The sequence below is a fragment of the Solanum lycopersicum genome, chromosome 7 (assembly GCF_036512215.1).
Source record: "Solanum lycopersicum chromosome 7, SLM_r2.1".
Classification (NCBI taxonomy): domain Eukaryota; kingdom Viridiplantae; phylum Streptophyta; class Magnoliopsida; order Solanales; family Solanaceae; genus Solanum; species Solanum lycopersicum.
The window spans coordinates 3,733,806-3,757,235 of record NC_090806.1 but is presented as its reverse complement, the minus strand read 5'-3'; the positions used below and the strand labels follow the sequence as shown (position 1 = coordinate 3,757,235).

Sequence of the window (23,430 nt, the reverse complement as noted above, 5' to 3'; positions counted from 1 at the left end):
TGAAAAAGTAGAGCAATAATCAATCTTAGTAAAAACAATCTAAGCATAAGAAAGAATAAAAAAAATACTTTCCACTTTTATATTACTTATATAATAAAAGAATTTTAAATGGAAGAGGTAAAGAAAAAAATATTATTAAAAAAATAATACTTTTAAAACGAAAAAATAAATAATATATTTATTATGAAAAAAATATTTATAATTCGAAAATAATAATCAAGAATTTTTCTTGACTAAATTATCGATAACTAAGACATTTTTTTGAATCAAACTCTAACAAAAGGATATTTATATTCATTTTTGACCCTCTTCCTTTATTATAAATTAAGTAGAAGTTAATTTAATTGCAATTTTTTTTTTCTTTGAAAAAATTTCAAATATTATCTTATTAGATATTTTAGATTCGAAATTTAGATATAAAACAAGAATACTTTTTCATAGGGCAAATTTGAGTGAATCTAACTATAGTTTTGACAATACGTAAATACAAATTTAATCAGATCGTAAAAAAATTTATAAGAAAAAGTCAAAAGAAATATAAACACCTAAGAAAAAGTAAATAAAAGAAATGATGTTAGAATTTCCATAGCAATTTGTCTTTCTGGTGATTTGGTGTTTGTTTTCTCCATACCGAGTCAACCCTCTTCCTCCTTCCCAGAAAAACCCTAGAATCTCCATTCATTCTCACGTTCAAATTATATATATATATTGAATCCAATTTCATAGTCAAATTTTTCATATTGATTCAGAAATGGCATCGGAGATCGAGGTGGTGGAGGAGGTTGAATCGAGAAATGAAGATGAATCATCGACGTCTACGGCGGTGGTTAACGGTGGTGTAGGTGAGGAGGAGAGTTTGAGGGATGATGTGTATACGGCAGCGGCGTATGGGGATATGGAGAAACTTCAGAGATTGGTGGAAAGTGAGGGTTGTTCTGTGTCTGAGCCTGATGGTCTTGGTTACTATGCGCTTCAGTGGGCTGCTCTTAATAATCGCACCGCAGCTGCACAATATATTATTGAGGTTTGGTTTTGGTTATGAGATTTAGTTTATTAATGGAAGATACAAAAAAGAAGAATGTAATTATATTTGATGCTTTCGTTTGAGTTATGTTAAAATTGAGCCATAAAAATGTTGTCTTTAGTTATGTGGTTAAATGGATCAAGTGACAATCTTTGGCTTAGTAGAAGCGATATTTGGTGACTTATTTCCATTTGTCTAAGCGATATAGGACTTAGTATTTTGATGCTTAGATTTGTGCTGTGTTAAAGTTGAGTCATGAGTGGTATCATAGTGGTCAGATGATGGAGTGACAACCATTGGAACCAAGGATAGCATCCGAGTAGAGGCGATATTAGGTGAATTATTTTCATTTTTCTAAGTCCTAGCAGGTACCCCAATAGCTTAGTAAGGTGGGTGCAAGCTTGCCTGAAAATCACATATTTAGAAAAAAAGATTGTTTTTAGCTTATGAAAGTGCAGTGATGATTGTATTTTGTGGTAATCAGGGAATTGGATGGTAAATAAGAAAAAAAAAATGGAAGTTAGCACGATAACTAACTACTCTATTACACAATAGGATATATTGTTTTGATCAAGTTACAGACAATCAATCAATAATTCAACTTACCTCAGTCCCACTAGTTGGATCAGCTGTATGAATTCACTTTGGTCTGTCTAGATCTATATAATTCTAATGAATGACATAAAGTAATATCAATGAGACAGAACTATCGCCTTAATGTTGATTTGCTATTCCCTGGTTGTGTGTGTGTATTATTCCTTATTTTTTTGGTTGGTTGGGAACTGATGGCTAGTGGTGGTGATGCGATTGGCAGCACGGAGGAGATGTAAATGCTGCAGATCATACGGGGCAAACAGCATTGCACTGGAGTGCTGTTCGAGGTGCAGTGCAGGTTGCTGAGCTCTTACTACAAGAAGGTGGTCGTGTAAATGCAGCTGATATGTATGGCTATCAGGTATGGTTTTGCTTGTATGTTCTTAGTAGTCATTGCATTAATTGAAACAACTTAATGTTTCTTTTGCTGCTTAAAGTTCTGAAGCTTAATCATTTTGGTGCATATGTGATTTGGGTTTTTCTGGACAGTATAGGTTTAGGAGCTAGACCTGATGACAAGGGTGCAAGGAAAGTGTATTCTTGCCTGAATAAAAATATAACTAGTTGGACCGACCATATATGGATCACGAAGAAAACCTTTAAAGTAAGTAAACCATGTTTGCTGCAGCAAGCTTAGTAATTCTCTAGCAAACAAATTAGCTTTTCAGGAGCTATGTCTTCTGTTACTTGGAAGCACTATCATTCTCCAGACGACATAAAAAATCCAGACCTTAAGATCTAGTGCTCATGAATACTTGTCCATCCTTATAAAAAATAAATAGATACTTGTCCATAAGTGCATTTCCACGCTAACATTTCTATACAATCTCTGATCTTGAACCTTATAAAAGGTACTAAACTGATTGGCAAATCAGAGAAATTAGAACAAGAGTGCTTTCAGATTCATCTTTTTGAACAATGCCAAAGTTTTCCGTAAAACTGACTTTGGTCATCAAACTGTTCAGAGGCTGTTCCACATTGTTGATGCTCTGAGACAGTAATGCACCTGAAAACTTGAACTCTCTTAACTTCAAGTGGGATCTTTTGCCTTAAGGCTGCACATCCCTTTACTAATTAGAAGTGACTATACCTTGTGAAGCGTACCAGTTGTCTATGCAAGGGGAAATTCATGTACACCCTATTTTTGTTCTATACTTGTTCACTTTGATTTGATACGTTTACTCCGAAGAGATAGAATTATGAATAGTTTAATATTATTGACTACTGGGGCATATACGGAATTGTCTAAGAGTAAATAGATGGAAAAGTTGAGCAGAGATGAGAAATAGTGGGGCCTTGAAGAGTTATTGTGGTACTTCACTTGAACAAATTTGCTGTGGGCTTTTTGTTCGACTCGCGATGCCGCACTGCGCATGGGTTCGGTACTTTCAGGAATATGTGCCCCCCCCCCCCCCTCTCTCTCTTCCCCTACCCTCTTTCCAGGCTTTGTCCACAATAGGATTCAAACCCGTGACATATGTCTAACTCACACATCATGTGCTGCAAATGTGTTTCAGCAATAAGGAACATCTCAAAAAGAAAGTAAGATCGATTCAACAACAAGAAGGTTGAGAATAGATTGGTGTTACCAATTCTCAAAAAGAAAAAAGAAAAGAAATGATCGAAAATTGTCTTATCTAACCATAGGGTTTTAAATAGCTACTTAATTACAGAAAAACTTCAGAATAAATAAATATCTAAACAACCTAAAATATCTAAACTGACTTTGAATTTGAAAGAAAGTAATAGATACATACTCCTTACAACTAAACAACTAATTATTCCGCAAATCAGGGAAATAGATGCAATATTCAACAACTTCAGTCGCTATTATCTATAAAAGTTGCTCCTCAATAATTTATGCTTGTAAATTGTTTTGAGTGTCTTTGCACTTGCAGACTTTTACAACATGACTATTTTCTTTTATTTTAGTGTGCATAACTAGCACCTCTCAAATCTCAATAACAACTTTGTCTTGTGATATTTTGAATGAGCTTTGATTTGGGTAAGGGTAGGATTTGCGAGGAGTGGTTGTAAGGGTATATCTTTCATTACGACTTCCCTAGGATCATAGATTTCAAGATAAGTCTTCATTTTCACTTATCAAATCTGATAGACTTTACCAATAAGGTTTGTGGGGCATTGAAAGATAGTCAGTTGTCTGCCATATTTTGAGGTTAAGAAAGGTATGGTTTAAAACGCTTTTTCTATTGAACTGAGAGCATGTAAAGACTAGTTGAGGCTCTAATACCATTGTTGAGTTCTTGTTTTTAAAAAGATGCAGCAGCAAGAATATTGATAATACGACTGGAAATCGTCTCTTCAATTTTATTAACCACAAGCCTTTAAATAGCCAATCTGCAAAATAAATATTCAAAAAAAAAACTTAAAATTATCTCTCAGCAATTAATATTTAAACAAGTAGTAGACTACTTCGGCATGCGACAACTAAACAACTACTTAATATTTATTCTAGCAATTAACAACAACATATTTGATTTTCGACTAGATGATCTTTTCTCCCTTTTGATAAGCACTTCTGCAACAGATGATCTTACTGTCCAAGTATTTGAAGATGCATCCTGTCTTTCTTGATATTATTTGACCTCTAACTATATGAACGTGGGATGTCTTGTGCACCGAGCTGTCCTTTACTTCCTCTTCTTTCCTCCCATTGCTGTTGTACTTATTTAGTAACTACAAGTGATTAAGATCTTAGTATTTAAATCTTTGAAGAATTGCCTATTACTCATACTATGAAATTTTACTGCAGCCAACACATGTTGCCGCACAGTATGGTCAGACAGCTTTCCTTTACTATGTTGTTACAAAGTGGAATGCTGATCCTGATGTACCTGACAGTGACGGGAGAAGCCCTTTACACTGGTAGTTCTGAGAACCATACTATACCCTTTTTCTGAATAACAAGCTTGAGGTGTTAGAAGCATGCAATAGTCGTTTTTTGTTGCAGCAAGTGCTGCCTATACTTCTGGAGCTTCTTTATCTGTCAAATACATGGTTATTTGACACTATGTGAAAACTTGTGAAGTGGAATTTGTTGGGTTCTTGATGCCATTTTGTTTTTAAAGCCAAATTTCTGGAGAAATTCCTCTAAAATATGACTCTGATTCTTATTCAAGGAACCAGGAGAAACTGACAGTGTAGAGAAGTAACAAAACAACCCTTGATTTGGCATTAAAATACCTAAGGAGTCTTCATTATGGATTTTATAATTGCTGTTTTCATTAGAAGCTGCATATGGAAAAGAGAGTAGCTACAGCAACAAGCATGCATACTCAGCAATTGAATATGGACAGAGAATGTTCTCTTATGGCTTTCTTTAACTATCTCTAGCCCAGATGTTTTGATGGTATATATAGATTAGAAGTTTTTTTTCATTGTCCATTTCTGCCATAGTAATATATGCATTACACTTTAGATAGGAAAAGATTGTCTGGGTTTATCATTGATTCATTCATAAATGGAAATATTTTTGGTCAGACTTGCTGTTGATAATTCTTTTCCACCAGCTTTCTGTCCCCTTCCCTTCCCCCGGATGAATATTCTCTTTTGTTGCTTAGCTCGTCATCTTTCTGTTACTTTATTCACGACAAGTAGTGGGGTTATCCTTGCACTCTTTTATTTTAGTTTTATTTGATAAATACTTACTTGTGAATTTATTTCCCGAAAAATTTAGGGCTGCATACAAGGGTTTTGCTGACTGTATACGCCTTCTACTCTTTCTTGATGCATATCGTGGACGTCAGGATAAAGAGGGTAAACCAATTATCTTCCTCCAGCTCTCTTTTTTCGTGATGCATTGCTTGAAATCTTATGTTATTTTACATTTCATTCTACTTTAGGTTGTACTCCTCTTCACTGGGCTGCTATTAGGGGTCACCTAGAAGCATGTACGGTGTTGGTGCAGGCAGGGAAGAAGGAAGACCTTATCGTGACAGATAACACTGGCCTTACACCTGCTCAGCTTGCTTCTGACAAGAGTCACAGACAAGTTGCTTTTTTCCTTGTACGTGTTCCTTGATTTTGGTGCCCCTAACTTGAGATTAGGTTGTTTTTGAGATGGTATTTATTTTAAAGTGCCTGAAAATCAGCGTTTGTTATATTAAAGTCTACCTGTCTCTTTGCCAGAATGCAGCATTTTGTGCATTATTCAATTGTCTTAGAATGTTAAATGGTTCTGCAGGGAAACGCTAGGCAGTTATATGACAAACGCTGTGACGGAAGTACCCGGCTTGGCAAACTTTCAAAGCTTGGACTTGCTCCTGTTCTTTGTTGTACAATATTTCTTCTACTTACCACTTACATTCATGCGGTAATTTTGGGTACTTCTCCTAATCCTTTTGTTCACAATCAACTTTGTCTCATTAGTTTTACGTTGGTCAATGTGGAATGTCCTGTAAAGTTTCTGTTTGATTCAGCTTCAACTTTGCCAAAATTAACTGCTGCTGGCGCACTATTTGCATGGTTGGGAGTTTTCCTTGCTACAGCTGGACTAGTTACATTTTACCGCTGCAGCAGGTATTTCTTCATGCTCTTTTGATTTATAGGAATGCAAGAATGTCCATATGGTTTTTTTAAAATTCCTATTTTTCATTTTGCCCTCCTTAGTTGGATTTCTTAGAATTACTTACTCCTTATACATTGTTATCATTGGCAATGTCAGAAATTCCTATATGCTAAACTTGCTTGTACTCGTCAAATTTGAATCTGTCTTGTTTTTCTGTCACAGAAAAGATCCAGGTTACATCCGGAGGAGTCAACATGATTCACAAAATATCAAAGATGATGTAAGTTCCAACCTTGCAGTTCAAACCAAAAAAAAAGTTTGAAAACAAAAGAACGAAGAAAACCAGAATTAATAGTGTGAAAAGAGGCTCTTCAAAATAATACTAATTGTTTCTTATTAGGAGGTGTGCATAATCTTTAGCCAAGACCTTTATATACTTCTGTCTATTCAGATTTGCCTCTCTTTTTTCAGCCTGTACAATTCACAAGAAATGTGTGATTTCCTTGTCATATTTCAGGAACCTTTGCTCAAAATGGAAATGAATCATCCTGCTTTGATTGCTGGGAATTGGTCTCAGCTTTGCTCCACGTGCAAGGTACTGACTAGAGCTGTTTGTTCATACTTTTTTTGATAGAGACTTATCTCTTAGGGGGTTATGTACATTATCTTTTCTCCTTTTGCCAGATTGTTCGTCCTCTTCGTGCAAAGCATTGTTCAACCTGCGATCGTTGTGTGGAACAATTTGATCATCATTGTCCATGGGTGTCTAATTGCATCGGCAAGGTAATCGATTCTGGATTCTTGTGATCTTTTTTCTTCCCTACCGCCCACTAGTGCATTTGAGATTATATCAACAGTGAATTGTGAGGCTAGTGTATATATATGAATTTTTTTGTTATGAGAAAAAGGGTAAGTGTGGTATAGCCGTTAGCTCATTAGGTAATGCTCATAGTATAACATAAGATGAAATCATGGTTTCCTCGATAATTCAGGATGTCTTATGTGTGCCTACTAGTTCTTAGTTGCATCTTCTGAAGGAGTTATTTTTCACATTTTTGTTCAGAAAAACAAGTGGGACTTTTTCATCTTTCTTGTTCTCGAAGTATTGGCAATGGTCTTAACTGGTGCAGTTACTCTTACAAGTAAGTACTCTTTCCTGTAACTCACGTAAATATATTTTCATCAGAATTTTTTTTTCTAATAAAACGTCGTTTTGTGATAACAGGAGTCTTGACTGATCCAGCAGCTCCATCATCGTTTGGGGCTTGGCTGAGTCATGCCGGTACTCACCATGTTGGTGCTTTAGCATTTTTATTTGCAGACTTCTTTCTCTTCGTTGGAGTGGCAGTCTTAACTGGGGTACAAGCTTCTCAGGTATGTTTTTCTTTGTTTTCCTGTTTACATTTGACGAGCTCTTTAGTCTACTCCGTGAAACTATATGCTATTTTATGCCTGTAAACATATAAATATATTAGTATAAATGAAACATACAACAAGGAACTCCAGTATTTATTTTCCTGGTTCTCTTACAACTTTACATACTATGTCTCAGCTGTTTTGGAAAATAGGTCCACTAGCATGCATCCGGTGATCTTTAATTCGTCTTCTTCCAGATATGTTATCTGAAGAGACAGAATTGTTGTGTATAAATGATGACTATTGCGGATCAGAAAGTGTATTTGAATAACTTTCTACAGACGACATGAACATGCTTATAGTTTGCCCTGAGATGCTCATTGGATTCTTATTTCCTTTACCTGTGCAAGCTGCTTTTCCTCAAAATTCTTACCGTCATTGGTGTCTTCACGCCATTATAAGCTATTAAACGGATCATTGGTTTTTGTGACAATTATTTCAGCATCTCGTGGGAGCAGCTAAATCACATGAAATATATCTTGACCTTCCTATTTTCTCTTTTGCAACAGATATCACACAACATTACAACAAATGAAATGGCGAATATGATGCGTTACAGTTACCTCAGAGGACCAGGTGGTCGATTCCGTAATCCATATGATCATGGGTGTAAGAAGAACTGTTCAGATTTCTTGATAAATGGTTACAACGAAGACATTGAGTGTGTTGAAGAATCGGTTGAGTCCGAAGAGATTGGAATGATGCAGATTCCTCACAGTTCAAGTATGCAAAACGGCACCGGCCATTCTCATCAGATCAATGGAAATGGCCATCATGTTATCAATATAAGCAACAATAACCAGAACTCACACCAGGCCCATGTTCATTCTGCCCATTGTAGTCATAATGTGAAGAGCAAAACTGATTCTGTACCTGTGGGTTTGGGTGTTGGCTTAGGAAGAAACGCCGCGCGTGCCGCGCTACCTTCATAACCTAGTGTGCCATTGGCTTTTTTTGGGTATTTAGAATCCCTTCTTTTTGACCTTTTATTTGTTTATATATGCTTCACACACACTCGTTTTAGAGCTTAAGTTATTCATTTGGTTTACCATTTGTTTCCTCCCCTAAGTCTTACTTCTTGTTTCTTTTTCATATAAATGTTTGACGAAACTCATTGATTCGACTAATTTAGATTCTCCTTATGCGGCCTATTAAAGATGAAGCATACCTTACCATGAGTTCTATCTACTCTTAGGGTGTGAAACTAAGTAATTTCGTATCGATAAAACATAGAAGAAATGTTTGAGAAGGAAATAAACTATAGTTTTAAAGTTGTGCTAACTATGGACTCGAATAAGTTTATTATAACAATAACATAGACTCTTTAAAAAGAGATGTTGAGTATATAAGAGAATAAACACCAATTATTGTAATATTGTAGTATATATATATATATTATATGAAATGAATATGGGGGCTAATTTTAAAAGTTTGTGATAATAATAAATGAAAATAAATATTTTAAGCGTGATATTTGTTCACACAAAGCAAAATTGGAATTTGTTCCCCCAATAATAGAAAAGGAGAATTTTGCCCACAGATTTGTTACAACAGCATATATAAATCTCACTTTAATCAAATAATTAGCGGTGTACAAAATCAAATTAACAATTAACTCAAACTTTAAATCGAGTCAGATCGAATTTATTTTTTTGACTAGGGGTTTGGTTTGACTTGGTTTGGTGTTGAAAAAAAAACTCGACCATATTTGAGTTGGTTTGGTTTCAACTAAAAAACAACTCAACCAGACATTATATATATAATTTTAAAATTTTATTTGTACGTAAAAATACTTATTTTGATATAATTTTTTAAATATTTCTTATACTTTCATAGTTTTTATCTTCTTTTTTTTTATAATTATTTCATGTTTAAAAATTAGAATTCTTAATGATTTAATAAGATTATAGTCTATACATGTTGGTAATTATAATAAAGTTTAAATAAAAATTAAATTAATACTAATGCAAAAAGAAAATCAATTCAACACTAAGAATGACAATAATGATGAATATTTATTTTTTTAGTTTTACATAGATTTAGACAATTAAAATACATGATCTAATTTTACTTTCTTTTAATATTTAGTATGTAATTAATACTTACTAAACTTACTTTAGTATGATTTAGTACTTTAAATTATGATCAATAAGACTTATTAATTTTTCAATATTTGTTTTACGCGATTTTATTATTATTACTCTCTCTGTCCCTATTTAGTTGTCCATTTTAGAAGTAGCACACATATTAATGCACCAATTATTATCATAGGTTAGTTACAATTTTACCCTTAACTTAAAAGATTATGCAACTCTCCAAGTATAATAAATGTATTTTCTGGTTCCAAAAAGCATGCTTTACAACTTAGTAGTACTAGAAAATTTCTAGAATTAAATAAGGCATAATAGGAAAAAAAATTGTCGTCCTTTCGTGATTTGTTAAAATGGATAAGTAAATAGGGACAAATATAAAAGGAAATATGAACAAGTAAATAGGGATAGAGGGAGTATTATTTTTGGATATTTTAGTGTCATTAATTATATCATATTTTTTGTTATTTTCTTGAGAAATAACTTAGATAGTTGCGTTTTGGTAGGACTAAAAAAATATTTGAAGTACAAGTAAATTATATGTTTTTATGAATACTTTATCGAAAAAACTTGAAAATCCAAAAAAACTCAAAAAAACCGAAGTTGAAAACCCGAGTTTTATTGGTTTGGTTTGGTTTATAAATTAAAAAACCCGACACAAATGGTTTGGTTTGATATTTTAAAACCCCAAACCAATCCAATCATGTACACCCCTACTTATAATCTCAAAAATCACACGAAAAGAGGTCAATAACACTAACAGAGTCTCATACAATAAGTTTGATCGAGAAAGTATATAGGAAATTAATATACTAAGTAAAAATAAGTATACCAAAATGAGTTATTCGAATAAAATAATTTGCAAAGCGAGAATAAGATGCTAAAATGATATTAAGATATTCTTAATCACAATTTTATGTACCACTAATAAGTAATGCCAAATTGAAAAAAAAAATCAATAAATAAAAAGAAGAATAAAACTTTAGTTTGGGGTAATTCCACTTAAATAAAACTTTAGTGTGAACTTAATCTCAAATAATGACTTTTTATAAGCATTATTTATAGCAAAAGAATATTACGTATATCATATAATATATATGTTAATTTATACTTTATTTGGATCATTGTTACACACTGTTTCATAATGTAATGTATTATACTATATTGTACTGTATTATATGGTAGATACAATGTTTGGCTAAATTGTACAGTTTATTGTTATTTAATAACATTTTAATTGTCTGGTTAGATTGTATCGTACTGTATTGTAATTTATAAATTTACTTAAATATCCTTAATTATTCTATGATAATAAGTTTGACTAGATTTAAATAATTAAGATAAAGAGTAAAATAATATTTTGAAATATTATGTAAAGATATAATTGGAAAAAGAAATTAAGTAACAATCGGAACACACCAAATTGGTTGTTCCACAAAATAGAGGTTTTCATTGTTACGTAACAACGAAATTTAATAATAAAGTATAATACGTTTTAAGTAACAATCAAAACAAATATTGTAGGTATAGTTACGATACAATACATACAATGAGTAACAATAATCCAAACATAGTGTTAGTGCATGCACTGAATTAAATCAATGTAAAAGAATTACACTGACTATAAAACACTTTCGAACAAAATGATTTCGAATAAAAAAAAGAATTATCCAAAAAAGATGATAAATGGATAAAATTAATCCGTACCGAGTATTTACATAAAAGCAATACATGCACGCCACGTGTTTGAATTCACAATTCATTTTAATCAATCTTAATTATTTAACATTTGTTTTGCTTTATTAAATTACATAATAATAAATTTTGAAGTAAATATCCGGCGTAAATAAATTTTTTCGAATCTCAAAATCTATGATAGTTAAAAGTGATTAAAGATAATCATATTTATTCTGTTAATTTACTCTTGTTGCAAATCTATGGGCGCCCTAATTTTTTCTAATTAAAAAATTTTAAAAAATTCAAAATGGTTTCAATTATCTATTTCTTTGAGATAAGGTGGGTCCCCAAATTATAATAAGCTAAAAAAAAAAGAAAAAGATATACTTCAAGTAGAATTCTCATTTTGAAAACATTTTTCTATTAAAAGAGTGACATAATTAAACATCCATAAAAATAAAATTAATAAATAAAGTAATTCAATTTGATGGCATAAATCATTTTACGTTATGTAATATTGACAAAAAAAAAATCGCATTTCATAAAAATATAATGTAATATAGTTTATTCATCATGTGTGTATCCCTTTATTTAAAAAATGATTACAATTTTACGTGTCTCGACTAATTTTATAAGATATCTGTCACGACTATCCGCTCTTACCAGCAACAAGGTAACTCTATCCACTTACCTAGTGTTTTTAGTGAATTCTAAACCTGAGACCTTAACGTTCTTAATCACTTCATTGATCACTACGCCACACTTTTGAATATTGAGTAATTCTATCTACCAAAACTAAAATATGTATATCTATACAATTTTATATTAATTTACGTACTTATTTAAATATATACAAAATTAAAAAATATAAATATCAGTTACGATCAAATTATCGATAAAATAGACATATTATGCCTGAAAATCTAAAACCTATGATTATAATAATGATAGGTTGACAAATCATAGGACAACACAATGACATAAAAAAACAGTACTAGGAATAAAAATGTTACATCACCTTTTTGATCATACAATTTTATTTTTATTTTTTAAAAATGAAGTTTCTCTTATCTTCTTGCTACTATATAAGCAAATCAAGAATCATATAAATGACTCATGAAAAAATTTGCCACACTTTGATACAAAGATATGGACAAGTGGCACACACACCCAAAAATAGTTCCCTTTTTGTTACCATCACCTTGCCTCTTCCTTGTATAATTTTTTTTGTTCCTATTATAACTGACAAAAAAAATCAAATCTTTTGTATTTATCCCTTCTGATGAAAAAGTAGATAAGAGGGTGCTTTTGTTGGAGTATTTTGGGGCTTTAAACTTTGAAAGGTATGAAATTTTAGTGTAAAAAACTTAAGTTTGTTCATGTAACTATTTTGAGTGAGTTTTTGTTTATCTTGGCATGCATTTATGATTTTTAGGGTTTATTTTTTATTGACAATATGATGTTTTTTGTGAGTTTTTTTTCCTACCCTTTGTTTATTATGCTTTAAAAGTTTCAAACTTTATGTTTTTAGGGTTCATTTTATATTTGACAATATGTTGTTTGAACTTTTTATCCTACACTTTATTTATTATGCATTAAAGTTTCAATCTTTATATGTATTTCTGTGTACTTGAGTAGTAGTAGAAAGAAAGAAACTTTTAGCCCTCTCCTTACTTTGGATATTTTGAGGTATGAAAATTTCAGTGGAAAATACACACTGGAAGTTTGTTAATGTATTTTTTTTGTGTGTGTGTCTTTCTCTTTGCATGCATTTATTGACAATATGTGATGTTCTTTGTTTTATTATATGCTTTTAAGTTTCAAACTTTATAGGTGTATTTTTGGACAAGTGGCACATACCCATATGGTTCCCCTGTTCTTGCCATAACCTTGGCTACTTCTTGCCTCTTCCTTCTTTAATTTTGTTCCTATCATAACTGACATTAAAAATCAAATCTTTTGTATTTATCTTCTTAAAGTAGATAAAGGGTCTTTTTGTTGGAATTTTTTGGGTCTTTCAAGGTATGAAATTTTAGTGCAAAAGATAGACACTGGAAGTTTGCTAGTGTAACTCTTTTGAGCGAGTCTTTATTTCACTTGGCATGCATTTATGTTTATATGGTTCATTCCCCCCCCCCCCCCCCCCCTTTTTTTGTTGAAAGTATGTTCTTTTAAGTTTGTTTTGCCTACCCTTTGTCTATTATGCTTTAAAGTTTTAATCTTTACATGTATTTTGTGTGCTTGACTAGTAGAAAGAAAGGAACTTGGACAAGTGGCACATACCCAAATAGTTCCCCTGTTCTTGCCACCTTTTGGTTCTTTCTTGCCTCTTCCTTCTATGATTGTTCCCATCATAACTAATTCAATTCTTTTTGTGTTTATCTTCTGAAAGTAGATAGATGGTCATTTTGTTGGAGTATTTTGAGGCCTGAAGGTTTTAAAATTTTAGGTGCAAAAATAAACTTTGTTCTTGTAACTATTTATTTTTTTAGTGCTCATGTAACTATTTTGAGTGAGTTTTTGTTTCTCTTTGCATGCATATATGTTTCTGAGGATTCATTTTTTATTGGCAGTATGATGTTCTTTTAAGTTTCTTTTTCAAACTTTACTTGTATTTTGTTTATACTTTAGTAGAAAGTTTCTTAGCCCTCTACTTCTATGCATACAATAGTATGAGTATACTTCTATGAGAATGTTCAGGAAGTGGACTTTTAAGGTTGTTTTCTTGTCTGATAGAATGAAATGGAGTTTATTATCTACATAGTGTATTTTATTTCTTAGTGTATTTTACGTATGTATGATTTTTTTCTTTTTCTCACTGAGAGCAGTCGAATTTAAGAAGTGTACACACATACATCTCTCTGTTGCAGGACAGCTTTTGAATGCTGATGCAGAATTTTAGCAGACATATAGGTTTAGCCAATATATAAATTGAGCCATAGAACCCATCTTTTTGGAGCGTTTAATGATACTGAGTGAGTCTTCTCAAGGGAATTCTTTGATGGGGAGTGTATGTTCATGTAAAAGAGACCACTATGCTGATGAGAACATAACTAGAAGAGGCTTTTCTGGTAGATACTTCAAATTTGGGAGCTCAAAATGGCTAGAGTCCTCCCTCTTTTTGCCCGCTACGTGTTGTCAATTTCAACAAAGTCGTCGTCCGTCCCTCATGGAATTATGCATCTGTAAAATATGCAAGGTGATTAAATATCTCTGCTACATCCCTTTGGGATTCGTGTTTGGTCAGGAAATTTTATGCTCTCTGTATTAACAGGACATCGACAAATATCGTTCATTTTCAATGCTCCCAAGAGACATAAGCCAGTTGATATTCAACCATCTGGTGGATTCATGCAGCCTTTCTGATAGTCGTATTGAGGCTTTTAGAGATTGCGCCCTGCATGTAAAGTCCTCGCTTGTATTAGAAGTTTAAACTTAATTGTTGATTCAGTACGGGATCTAGTTAGTTATTTCATTTGATGGTTTTTCTTTTTGTTGATAGGATATGTGCATGCGAGAACATACAAGAGTAAACAATAAATGGATGGATGTCATTTCTTCACAAGGATCATCATTACTGTCTGCATATATCTCTAGCACTGAGGTTACAGATTTTGGTTTAAGCCTCCTAAGGAATTGCTCAAACCTCCAAGCCTTAGGTTTGGATTGCTGCGACAAAATTTCTGCCCCAGGCATAAAGCACATTGCTGGTAGTTATTGCTACTCCCTCTGATGATATATCACATGTTAACCTATGTTGATCTCTTGCAACTAATTTGACATAGAAGGATTTTCTATTATGAAGCTAATATAATTGCTTTTATTTACCGTGTCCGTTATAGCTTTCCACAATTACCATGAATGTAGAAAGATTTGTAATTGAATTCTATATTTGCTTTCATGTGTTATTTATCTTCGACATTGGATCATAAATTATTAAGTTCTGCTTCTGTCAATCGGATTATAATTAGTCTAATTACCAGGGACCTTTTTTTCATTTACATTTTTGGGATACCAACCTCTATGAACTCTCTATTATTCAGATATATAAAAAAAGGAAATCTGAGAAATCCATCCAAAGGGATCTTCCATTGATGCCTCAACACTACGGTAATCTGCTTTTTGATGCAGCTTAGGAAACTGAATCTCAGGAAGTAGTTTATAATGGAATGCTTTACATGCTTGATAAAAGTGATCAGATTCAGACACATAATTTGAGCTTCCAAAATCATTAATGAATTTACTTCCATCTCATTTGGGGGTTGAATAACTATTTCCTTGTTTTCTATGGATAATGTGAGTTATCAATTTGATTTAATGAATCATTTTCTCTTGTTTGCCAAAGTGGATATATCACTATCTCCCCCACCCCACCCTGCAAACTCTATGTGCTAGAATTTCTGGCGATGAGGATCCATTATATTTGTTGCTCAGGTTTTACGGATTTGAAATACTTGAGTTTTAGAAAATGCAATGGGCTCAGTGCTGAATCAATGGAAAGTTTATCTGGCTCAATGAAACTAGTCAAGTTGGAATTTGAGCGATGTCCTCTAATTCATGGAGGTTTTATTCATCTTGAAGGTTTGTTGTGTTCCCGTATTTCTTGTTGAGGAGACAACATTATGTGGTCTTTAATGTTTGGCTATTTTTGTTGTTTCTGATCATATAAGTGCACAGCATATGTTCCTCTTTTGTTTGGTCGAGTGCTGCCCTTTATGCATTTGTGTCTCTTAACTTGTAGGTTTGACGAACCTTGAATCTCTCACTATAAGAAACTGCAAATTTATTACGGATTCAGACTTGAAGCCTCTTGCAGGTATATTCTCGATGAATATGCTTTAAAATCTTCCTATATATATGTGTGTGTTTGAGCTTGTTTCATGGAGTTGCTTCTTAAATGTTTGCCGATTTTCACACGATATATTTCAGGGCTTGTGAATTTGAAGGAACTTCAGATTTCATGTAGCGACATAACAAATGTTGGAGTGTCTTATTTAAGAGGTATCATTTACCTTTTTTGGTGTTATAAACTTTTGTGATGGCCTATGATTGTTCTAATTGATCATACCAGGACTGCCTGCATGCTAGGTGTAGGTGATCTCACATTACTTTTAAAGTTCCCATCTTTTGGATTCTATTGTAAAAAAAAGTGTTATGCTTTTTTGTCTGTTTCCATGAAAACCAAGCCTTAGGCTCATTGCACTTTTTCTAGTTTCGCTGGTTTTACTATATCGGATATTTTATTTGAACATTTCAACATGTCTTTCATTTGTAATATGATATTTTTATTTACCAATTTGTTATGTTGTTTATGTTACCGGTTTTAGCCTTTTGAGTCTGATATATTCCAAACTTTTTAAGTATGTAAGAAGCTCAATTAATAGTCTCTTCGGCTGCTTTTCGTAAAGTTAACATTTCCTTTTTGTTCTACGGTTAAGATGTAATCTGGATTTGATAATATTTCATTCTTTTACAGATCTGTACAAACTAGTCGTGCTAAACTTGGAAGGGTCTGTTGTTACTGCGTCATGTTTGGATTACCTCACAGGTCTGCTGCTTTTACTGTTTTTATTTCCATGTTAACTTACTAGGCCTAGTTTGTGGGACAAACTTTATGAAGTAAAAGAGAATTTTTCGAGGAATTACTTATCTATTCTGGATTCCATCACGTTGTTGAAGTTTCTGATAGTTCCTTTATCATAATGCAGCTCTCACTTCGTTGAAGTCGCTAAATGTCAATAGATGTCACCTTTTAGATGATGGATGTGAGAAGTTTTCGGGTAAGTGGAAGACATTTGTTATCTGCCAAAAAGAACTGACTAAAGCAAAACCATTCTACATTGTTAGCCAACTGTTTTATATCTGCAGCACTCAGCAGTTTGAAAGAGTTGAATCTGGGATTTAACAATATCACGGATACATGTTTGGTACAGTTAGAAGGTCCGTAATTTTTCTTTAATTTCCTCCTTCCGAGGTTACATGACATTTTATCTTTAGTTTCTCTGAAATTCAAATCCATTCTCTCTATGCTATCATGCTATAGCATCCTAAGATCCAAAAGCTTTAAGTTTTAACGAATCAACTCATTTCACCAAAAGAGTCTGTTTTCCTGTCAAATATAAAATATAACCTGTCTTTATTTGCATGTAATAAGTCATTTGTTACCCCCACTCTAGTGTTTCTTATCCAAATATTTCGCAAAATGAGCCAGAAAAATGGAAGATTAGCAAATTGCTAAACTGTTTCAGTTAAATAATGTTGTCATGCAAGAGTTCTATGTCTGCGGTTAACAGACCAAAATGTTGTAATCTTGATGTCACACCTTCCATTTTATTGATATTCGTGGAGAGTTTTGTTGTTATCCAATTGATCATGTTGAGTCGAGACTCTCTCCTTATGGGATCGAAACTTAAATTTGGCAATAGTATGACCTTTCTTGCTACTTAATGCTCACATGCTGAAACTTATTTGTTTTCATCTTGAACAAACTCTCGGTATATCTAGAGTTGATATTTAGCTCACCGGCTGTTGCTTTATCTTGGAGTTTTGAGATGCTTTCAGGATAGCTAAAATTGATGTTCTCTTACCTCTGATCCCTTTGTTTAAAAAGTCAGTTTCAAGTTGAGGTGGTTACTTCTATATGTTTCATCTTTCTCCCAGTATTTTGGTTATTTACTTCTTCTAGTTTTACAAACGTTGCAGGGATGACAAAATTGGAAGGCCTCTACTTGGATTCTTGTAGGATTAGCAATGATGGTCTTGCTCATTTAGCTGGTATACGTAAACATAGTTTATTTCCCTTCTCCTCTTTTCTTTGTTTAGCATTATGCTGTAGTGTCACACATTTACTTTTTCTGCATTAAATTGTAGTCTTGAATGTAGTCAATGCAATATTTGGTTTGTTGGCGCAATAATTCCTTTGGCTGTTTGTTTAGTCCAATTCTTTGTCATTAAGACCCCTAGTCGAGTTCTAATGCCTGAAGTCTGAATATTAGACTCAAGTTTAAAGCTCGAATAGACAGATGGTTATATACAGGCATGTTATGTGAAGTTCATGCAGATTTGAACTTGTTGGACACTCTTGGAGATTGTTCACAGGGACTTTTGAAGCTCTAAATTTTTAACACCATATAGTTTGGTTAAATGCATCCACCAGACCATAAAGAGAGTTCTTTATCTTTTACAGATTTATGTCGTCCGTTTTTTTCAGGCCTTTCAAACTTGAAAGCTTTGGAGCTGTCTGATACTGAAGTAGGAAGGAATGGAATACTTCAACTCTCTGGTTGGACCGTTTACCCTACTTAGCAACTGATTTTCCATCATGTCATGCGACTTTTTGCATCACATTAGCCTACTGATTTTGATATATATGTTAAAAAAAGTCTGTTGCTTTTTTTTCATGTCAGCTCTCACAACAGCAAGTAAAGTGCAAGTGTGCAAATCCTAATTAGTTTATAATCAAATCTCACCAACCAATATATCATCACAAGTTAATACGCTTGCCCCGTATTTATTAGCCTTTATGAGAGGATTAGTGTGAGGACTTAAGTTAGTCAGATTACAAAAAATACTTGGGGGTCATTTGGTTCGAAGACAAGTTTTGTTGGTATAAGTTATACAAAGGCATCCTTAAGGGTATTTTGTCATTTTCATTGTTTATCATGTGTTATCTAATCCCCGTACTATTATCACACACTCTGGCAAGTATAATTTATCCCGGACTAATTACTAATCCTGGTATTAACTAATTCTAGGATTATTAACTAAATCCTGGTATAACTAATTTTAGGATTAGTAATCACACAAGGGCTAAGCCAGTACTAAATTTAATTTTATCCCAGGACTATCTATGCTTGTCCATCATACCAAATAACCCATGTATGACCCCTAAAGATTTTGGCTTGAAGTGTCTGTTTAGTAGGCCAACACCTGCCAAACTTAGAATTTTACTTGAGTTTGCAACTGATCTTTCTTGTTACCAATCTTCAAAAGGCATACGAACTTTTGTTTATCTTCATATTGTGAGTTGAGATCTACTGGAATATGTACATCCTGTTTACATTATCTTTTAGTTCTTTGTGAGCAAAATCTAGGTTGGTCAATTCATTTTCATTCGTCCAAAATTCAGGGGTCTGATCATTTGTTCCTTTCACATTGTCTCATTTTTGTGCATCTAGACTTCTTGAAGTTTTTGGGTTTTAAACAAGTTCACAATTCATTTTCGTATGGCCAAAACAACACGCTCCTTGTGGGTCAAGGTTGTAGTTATCCAGGTTACCTGTGGAAAAACCCACCCGCCAAAAGCATCAGTTGTTCTTGTGGACATCAATTGAAGGTTCTAATGTAAATCAGACTCCAGTTCTGCTTCCTTTTGCAGTAAAAAGGAAAAGTGCCTTGTAGTTCTGGTGCTCTATTGCACTTAAAAGTCCCTTTCGCTGATTAGTTTTTATTCCATCCCAAATTATGTGGTACTGTCCGACTTTGTATGGAGTTTAGGGATTATAGACTTTTGAAACTTTGTGCTTTAAAACAAGGCATGCATTTGTGTGGTGGTAAATCATCTCATTAAAGGGATTAATTTCTTCCTAAATACAGAAAGGTGTCGTTCTTTTTGGGACAAGCTAAAAAGTGATGTATGCTATATAAATTGGAAAATAGAGGTAGTAGTCAGTAATCATTATCCAGCTTCTCCATGTGTTTTCTGTGTTCTTTTTTTTTTCCCTCTACTTTTCCCTGTATAATGAGTTTTCATATTCTTGTTATTTTTCTGGCTAGAAACTGAATCTACCTTCCTTGACATAGAATTTGTTACAAGTGATTTTCTGTACATCAAGATTTATGTATTTTCAAAATTCGAAGGCTTAAATTTCAGTCGAAAGTTATAAGCTCTTATGGCAGTAAATCGTGGGTGTAGGAGAAAGGACTTGGTGTTTTAATCTGCATTCCGTCGAGCATTGTGTATAACATCTGTCACATTCTCGACCTGTAAAAGCATTACAGCTAACTTTTTGATGCTCTGAATTGTTATCTCGTACAGATGATGATGTGCTGATTTTAATAATTGATATGTTATAGGGTTGACGAATTTGGAGGATCTCAATCTCTCGTTCACCTCAGTAACTGACAGTGGTTTGAAAGAGTTATCTGGATTGACTTCTCTGAGGTCACTTAACCTTGATGCTCGTCAAATTACAGACTCGGGACTTGCAGTTCTCACCAGTAATCCCTAAAATCTCTTTCTTTTTTAATATAAGGTGCAGATTTTGGAAATCTACTCATCCCCAATCTTGTGTCCATTTTCAGTATATACACTGAACACATGGCCTTAGATAGAAGATTATGAAGAACACAAATAAGGGTAGAATGTTAGTGGGTAGAATTTAGTTTTGTGTCACTTATCTTTCATACTAGTAGTTACTCTTCCTTTTAAGGCTGTTTTGCCCTGCTTTCTTATTATTTTGACATGACTTCTTCTCTCCCATGTTTTCTTAATGCTTTTTATTGAGTCAACGGTGTATCGGAAACAGCCTCTCTGCCTTCCATGGTAGGTATACGGTCTGCGTATACACTACCCTCTCTAGACCCCACTTGTAGGACTACACTAGTATGTTGTTATTCTCTGAACACATCGACTTAATAGACATATTGCTAGTATAGAAGGTCGACAAACTCAGGTTGTAGGATTACACTGGTACGTTATTATTCTCTAACACATGGACTTGATAGATATATTGCTAGTATAGAAGGTCGACAAACTCAGGTTACGGATATTCTGATCATGCTAAGGAGAATAATGATTGGTGTGCCACAGATGTATTACTAGAAAACCTTGAAACACCAGAATGTGTTTCTAGTAGCGACTTCTTTGATATTAAGAACTGTTTTTATTTGTTATATTTTTTGTACAGAAGTCTGATATTGTATGTCTAAGGAAGTTGTACCGGCAAATAGTTGCCTTCCAAATTATTATGAAAGACTTCTTTTTATAATTGTAGTGACGCTTTGTAGTAATACCAGAATTAAAGCCTCACGATTACTGTTTGTTTTGGGTTTTTGTTATATTTCCGTTTGTTAATTCATTTCTCTTTTTTTTTTCTGGGACGGCTCTCATTGTAGTTGAAGCTAGAACTTTTGAATTCGATCTTTGTTCTGTGGTCTCTACAATATTTTCTAGTGAATCTAATAGTCTGCTTTCGAGATTTCTTGGCCCGATCAGATTATTGATAACTCAATAATATGTAGGAGACGTTTAGGTTGTTTATACTAGAAACATTAACATGTAGCTTTTTCTGCCATATGGGAGCAGGTTTAACTGGATTGACTCATCTGGATCTTTTTGGTGCTCAGATTACAGATTCCGGGACAAAATATCTGTCATGTAAGTTGAAGCAACCGTTTATTTTTTGCAAGTACTGTAAAAAAATACAATTCTTTTTCGTGTATGTTAAAGTTCTGAATACGGAGCAGGAACGTTCTTATCATTTCTTTACAGATGGGTAGTATGAATGAGCTTTCTTGGCGATATATGGTAATGGAATTGAATCGACGAGAAGTATTTCTTCATTGCTACTAGAAACTCTTTAATAGTTGGTCTGATGTTAAGTGATTCAGCTGTTAATTGCTTCTTAGTCTTGCTATCTATATAACTTACAATACCAAAACTGACATATGAAACGACCCTTGTAATGAGGGAAGCGTCAAACAATTTTCTTTGTGATTGTCTTCTCTCATTGTTTCCATTCGTCGCGATAAAATTTGGCAAGCCAATCTTGTAGCTCCACTACATTTCCAAATTCTCAAGTATGTGCATGTCTCTCATCAGATTTCAAAAACCTCCAATCTCTTGACCTCTGTGGTGGTCGGTTGACGGATGCTGGGGTGAAGAACATAAAAGATCTTACTTCTCTGATGTTGCTAAACCTGTCACAGAACTTAAAGCTATCAGATACAGCCTTGGAGCTTCTATCAGGTACGTTTTGGTTTCATTCGGTACATGAAACATCTACAGCAGAATAAATTACTCGTCAAAACTGCTGCTATGGATGACTAAATAAGGAACTACATTGGTAGTAGATGACTTCAAACATAGTTTAATATAGACGAGAGTTTAATATAGACAGAGAGAACTCGTAGTATGTTAAGTTTCTCTTGACATACTGATGTGAACGTCTCTCAATCAGCTTAAACGAAATACAATGGTTTAGTGCTGGTGTGTGCTTCCACACGCATGCACTCTCTTTTGGAGGGCTTAAGGAAGGAATGTAGTAGTCTAGCCAACTGCAGTAATACTTCTTTTAAAATCATTGAGGTGTTTCGATAAGGGGACCTTGAAGAAACGATATAAGTTGACTCAGAGTGAGCTTGTAGATGCAGCCGTGAAATTAGCCATTGATGCTTGTGTCCCCCTTGGGATACAGATGTTTTGGGGCTCTGTTTACACACGAGATGCTTTGTGCACCAGTTCCATTCATTTAGTTCGTAAAGTTGTGTGCATCATCACTTGTCATCTGTATAGGTGGAGGTGTCGGGTAGCTCTGTCAACCAACACTCGGATTGATTGGAAAAAGTTGCATCCTTGCGCGATTTTGATTCCCGCTTTTTCATGGTTTTTCTATTCGACTGACCGCATTTCATTTGAAAATGCAGGATTGACATCATTGGTTTCTTTGAATGTCTCAAACTCTAGAATTACCAGTGACGGTTTGCAGCACCTGAAGCCTCTCAAGAATTTGCGCTCGCTATACCTAGAATATTGTGGGGTGACCGCATCTGAAATCAAGAAACTTCAAGCTACAACCCTCCCGAATCTTGTGCGATATCGTCCTAATGAATGATAATAGTTAATTTTGGGCATAAAACTATAGATAGACAGCTATATTGGTGTGTAGATAAGACAGAATAACACCAATAGGCTATTATCTGCATATACTGATGTCTGGTAAAGAGCAAAGATCCTCTTTTTCTGTTTTGCTAATAGTTATATGTGTTTTCTGGTATTTCAACCCACGTTCACTCTGTCAGGGGAAGGGTCGGGTGTGATGTTGACAGTTTATCCGAAAGTATAAGTGGCTATCACTTGCACTAGGATAAATTGTCTACGG

At 33.7% G+C, this 23,430-nt stretch overlaps 2 protein-coding genes across 8 annotated transcripts; both read left to right on the top strand.

Annotated features, from left to right (window-relative positions):
• Positions 1 to 235: 235 nt before the first annotated feature.
• LOC101256985 (protein S-acyltransferase 24) lies at positions 236 to 8,613 on the top strand. 2 transcript variants are annotated; one of them, XM_004242679.5, is made up of 13 exons: positions 236 to 1,024; positions 1,839 to 1,979; positions 4,392 to 4,504; positions 5,316 to 5,395; positions 5,482 to 5,645; positions 5,823 to 5,961; positions 6,058 to 6,157; positions 6,369 to 6,426; positions 6,664 to 6,741; positions 6,831 to 6,929; positions 7,210 to 7,288; positions 7,372 to 7,520; positions 8,072 to 8,613. In XM_004242679.5, exons 1-13 carry the CDS (start codon positions 752 to 754, stop codon positions 8,492 to 8,494), a joined length of 1,896 nt encoding a protein of 631 aa, XP_004242727.2. In that variant the 5' UTR covers positions 236 to 751; the 3' UTR covers positions 8,495 to 8,613. The 2 variants fall into 2 exon arrangements, with proteins under 2 accessions (XP_004242727.2, XP_069155975.1); XM_069299874.1 differs by lacking the exons at positions 236 to 1,024; positions 1,839 to 1,979 and adding an exon at positions 2,019 to 2,222.
• Positions 8,614 to 12,361: 3,748 nt separating this feature from the next.
• Positions 12,362 to 23,331, top strand: LOC101256686 (uncharacterized). 6 transcript variants are annotated; one of them, XM_004242678.5, is made up of 16 exons: positions 12,413 to 12,672; positions 14,200 to 14,528; positions 14,604 to 14,732; positions 14,832 to 15,039; positions 15,764 to 15,910; positions 16,071 to 16,145; positions 16,259 to 16,330; positions 16,806 to 16,877; positions 17,038 to 17,109; positions 17,198 to 17,269; positions 18,032 to 18,103; positions 18,540 to 18,611; positions 20,405 to 20,548; positions 21,636 to 21,707; positions 22,152 to 22,298; positions 22,976 to 23,331. In XM_004242678.5, the coding sequence occupies exons 2-16, from the start codon at positions 14,295 to 14,297 to the stop codon at positions 23,161 to 23,163; spliced, it is 1,776 nt and encodes a 591-aa protein (XP_004242726.2). In that variant the 5' UTR covers positions 12,413 to 12,672; positions 14,200 to 14,294; the 3' UTR covers positions 23,164 to 23,331. The 6 variants fall into 6 exon arrangements, with proteins under 6 accessions (XP_069155974.1, XP_004242726.2, XP_010323274.2 ...); XM_026031863.2 differs by having other exon boundaries at positions 12,446 to 12,672; positions 14,205 to 14,528; XM_010324972.4 differs by lacking the exon at positions 15,764 to 15,910 and having other exon boundaries at positions 12,444 to 12,672.
• The last annotated feature ends 99 nt before the right edge of the window (positions 23,332 to 23,430 follow it).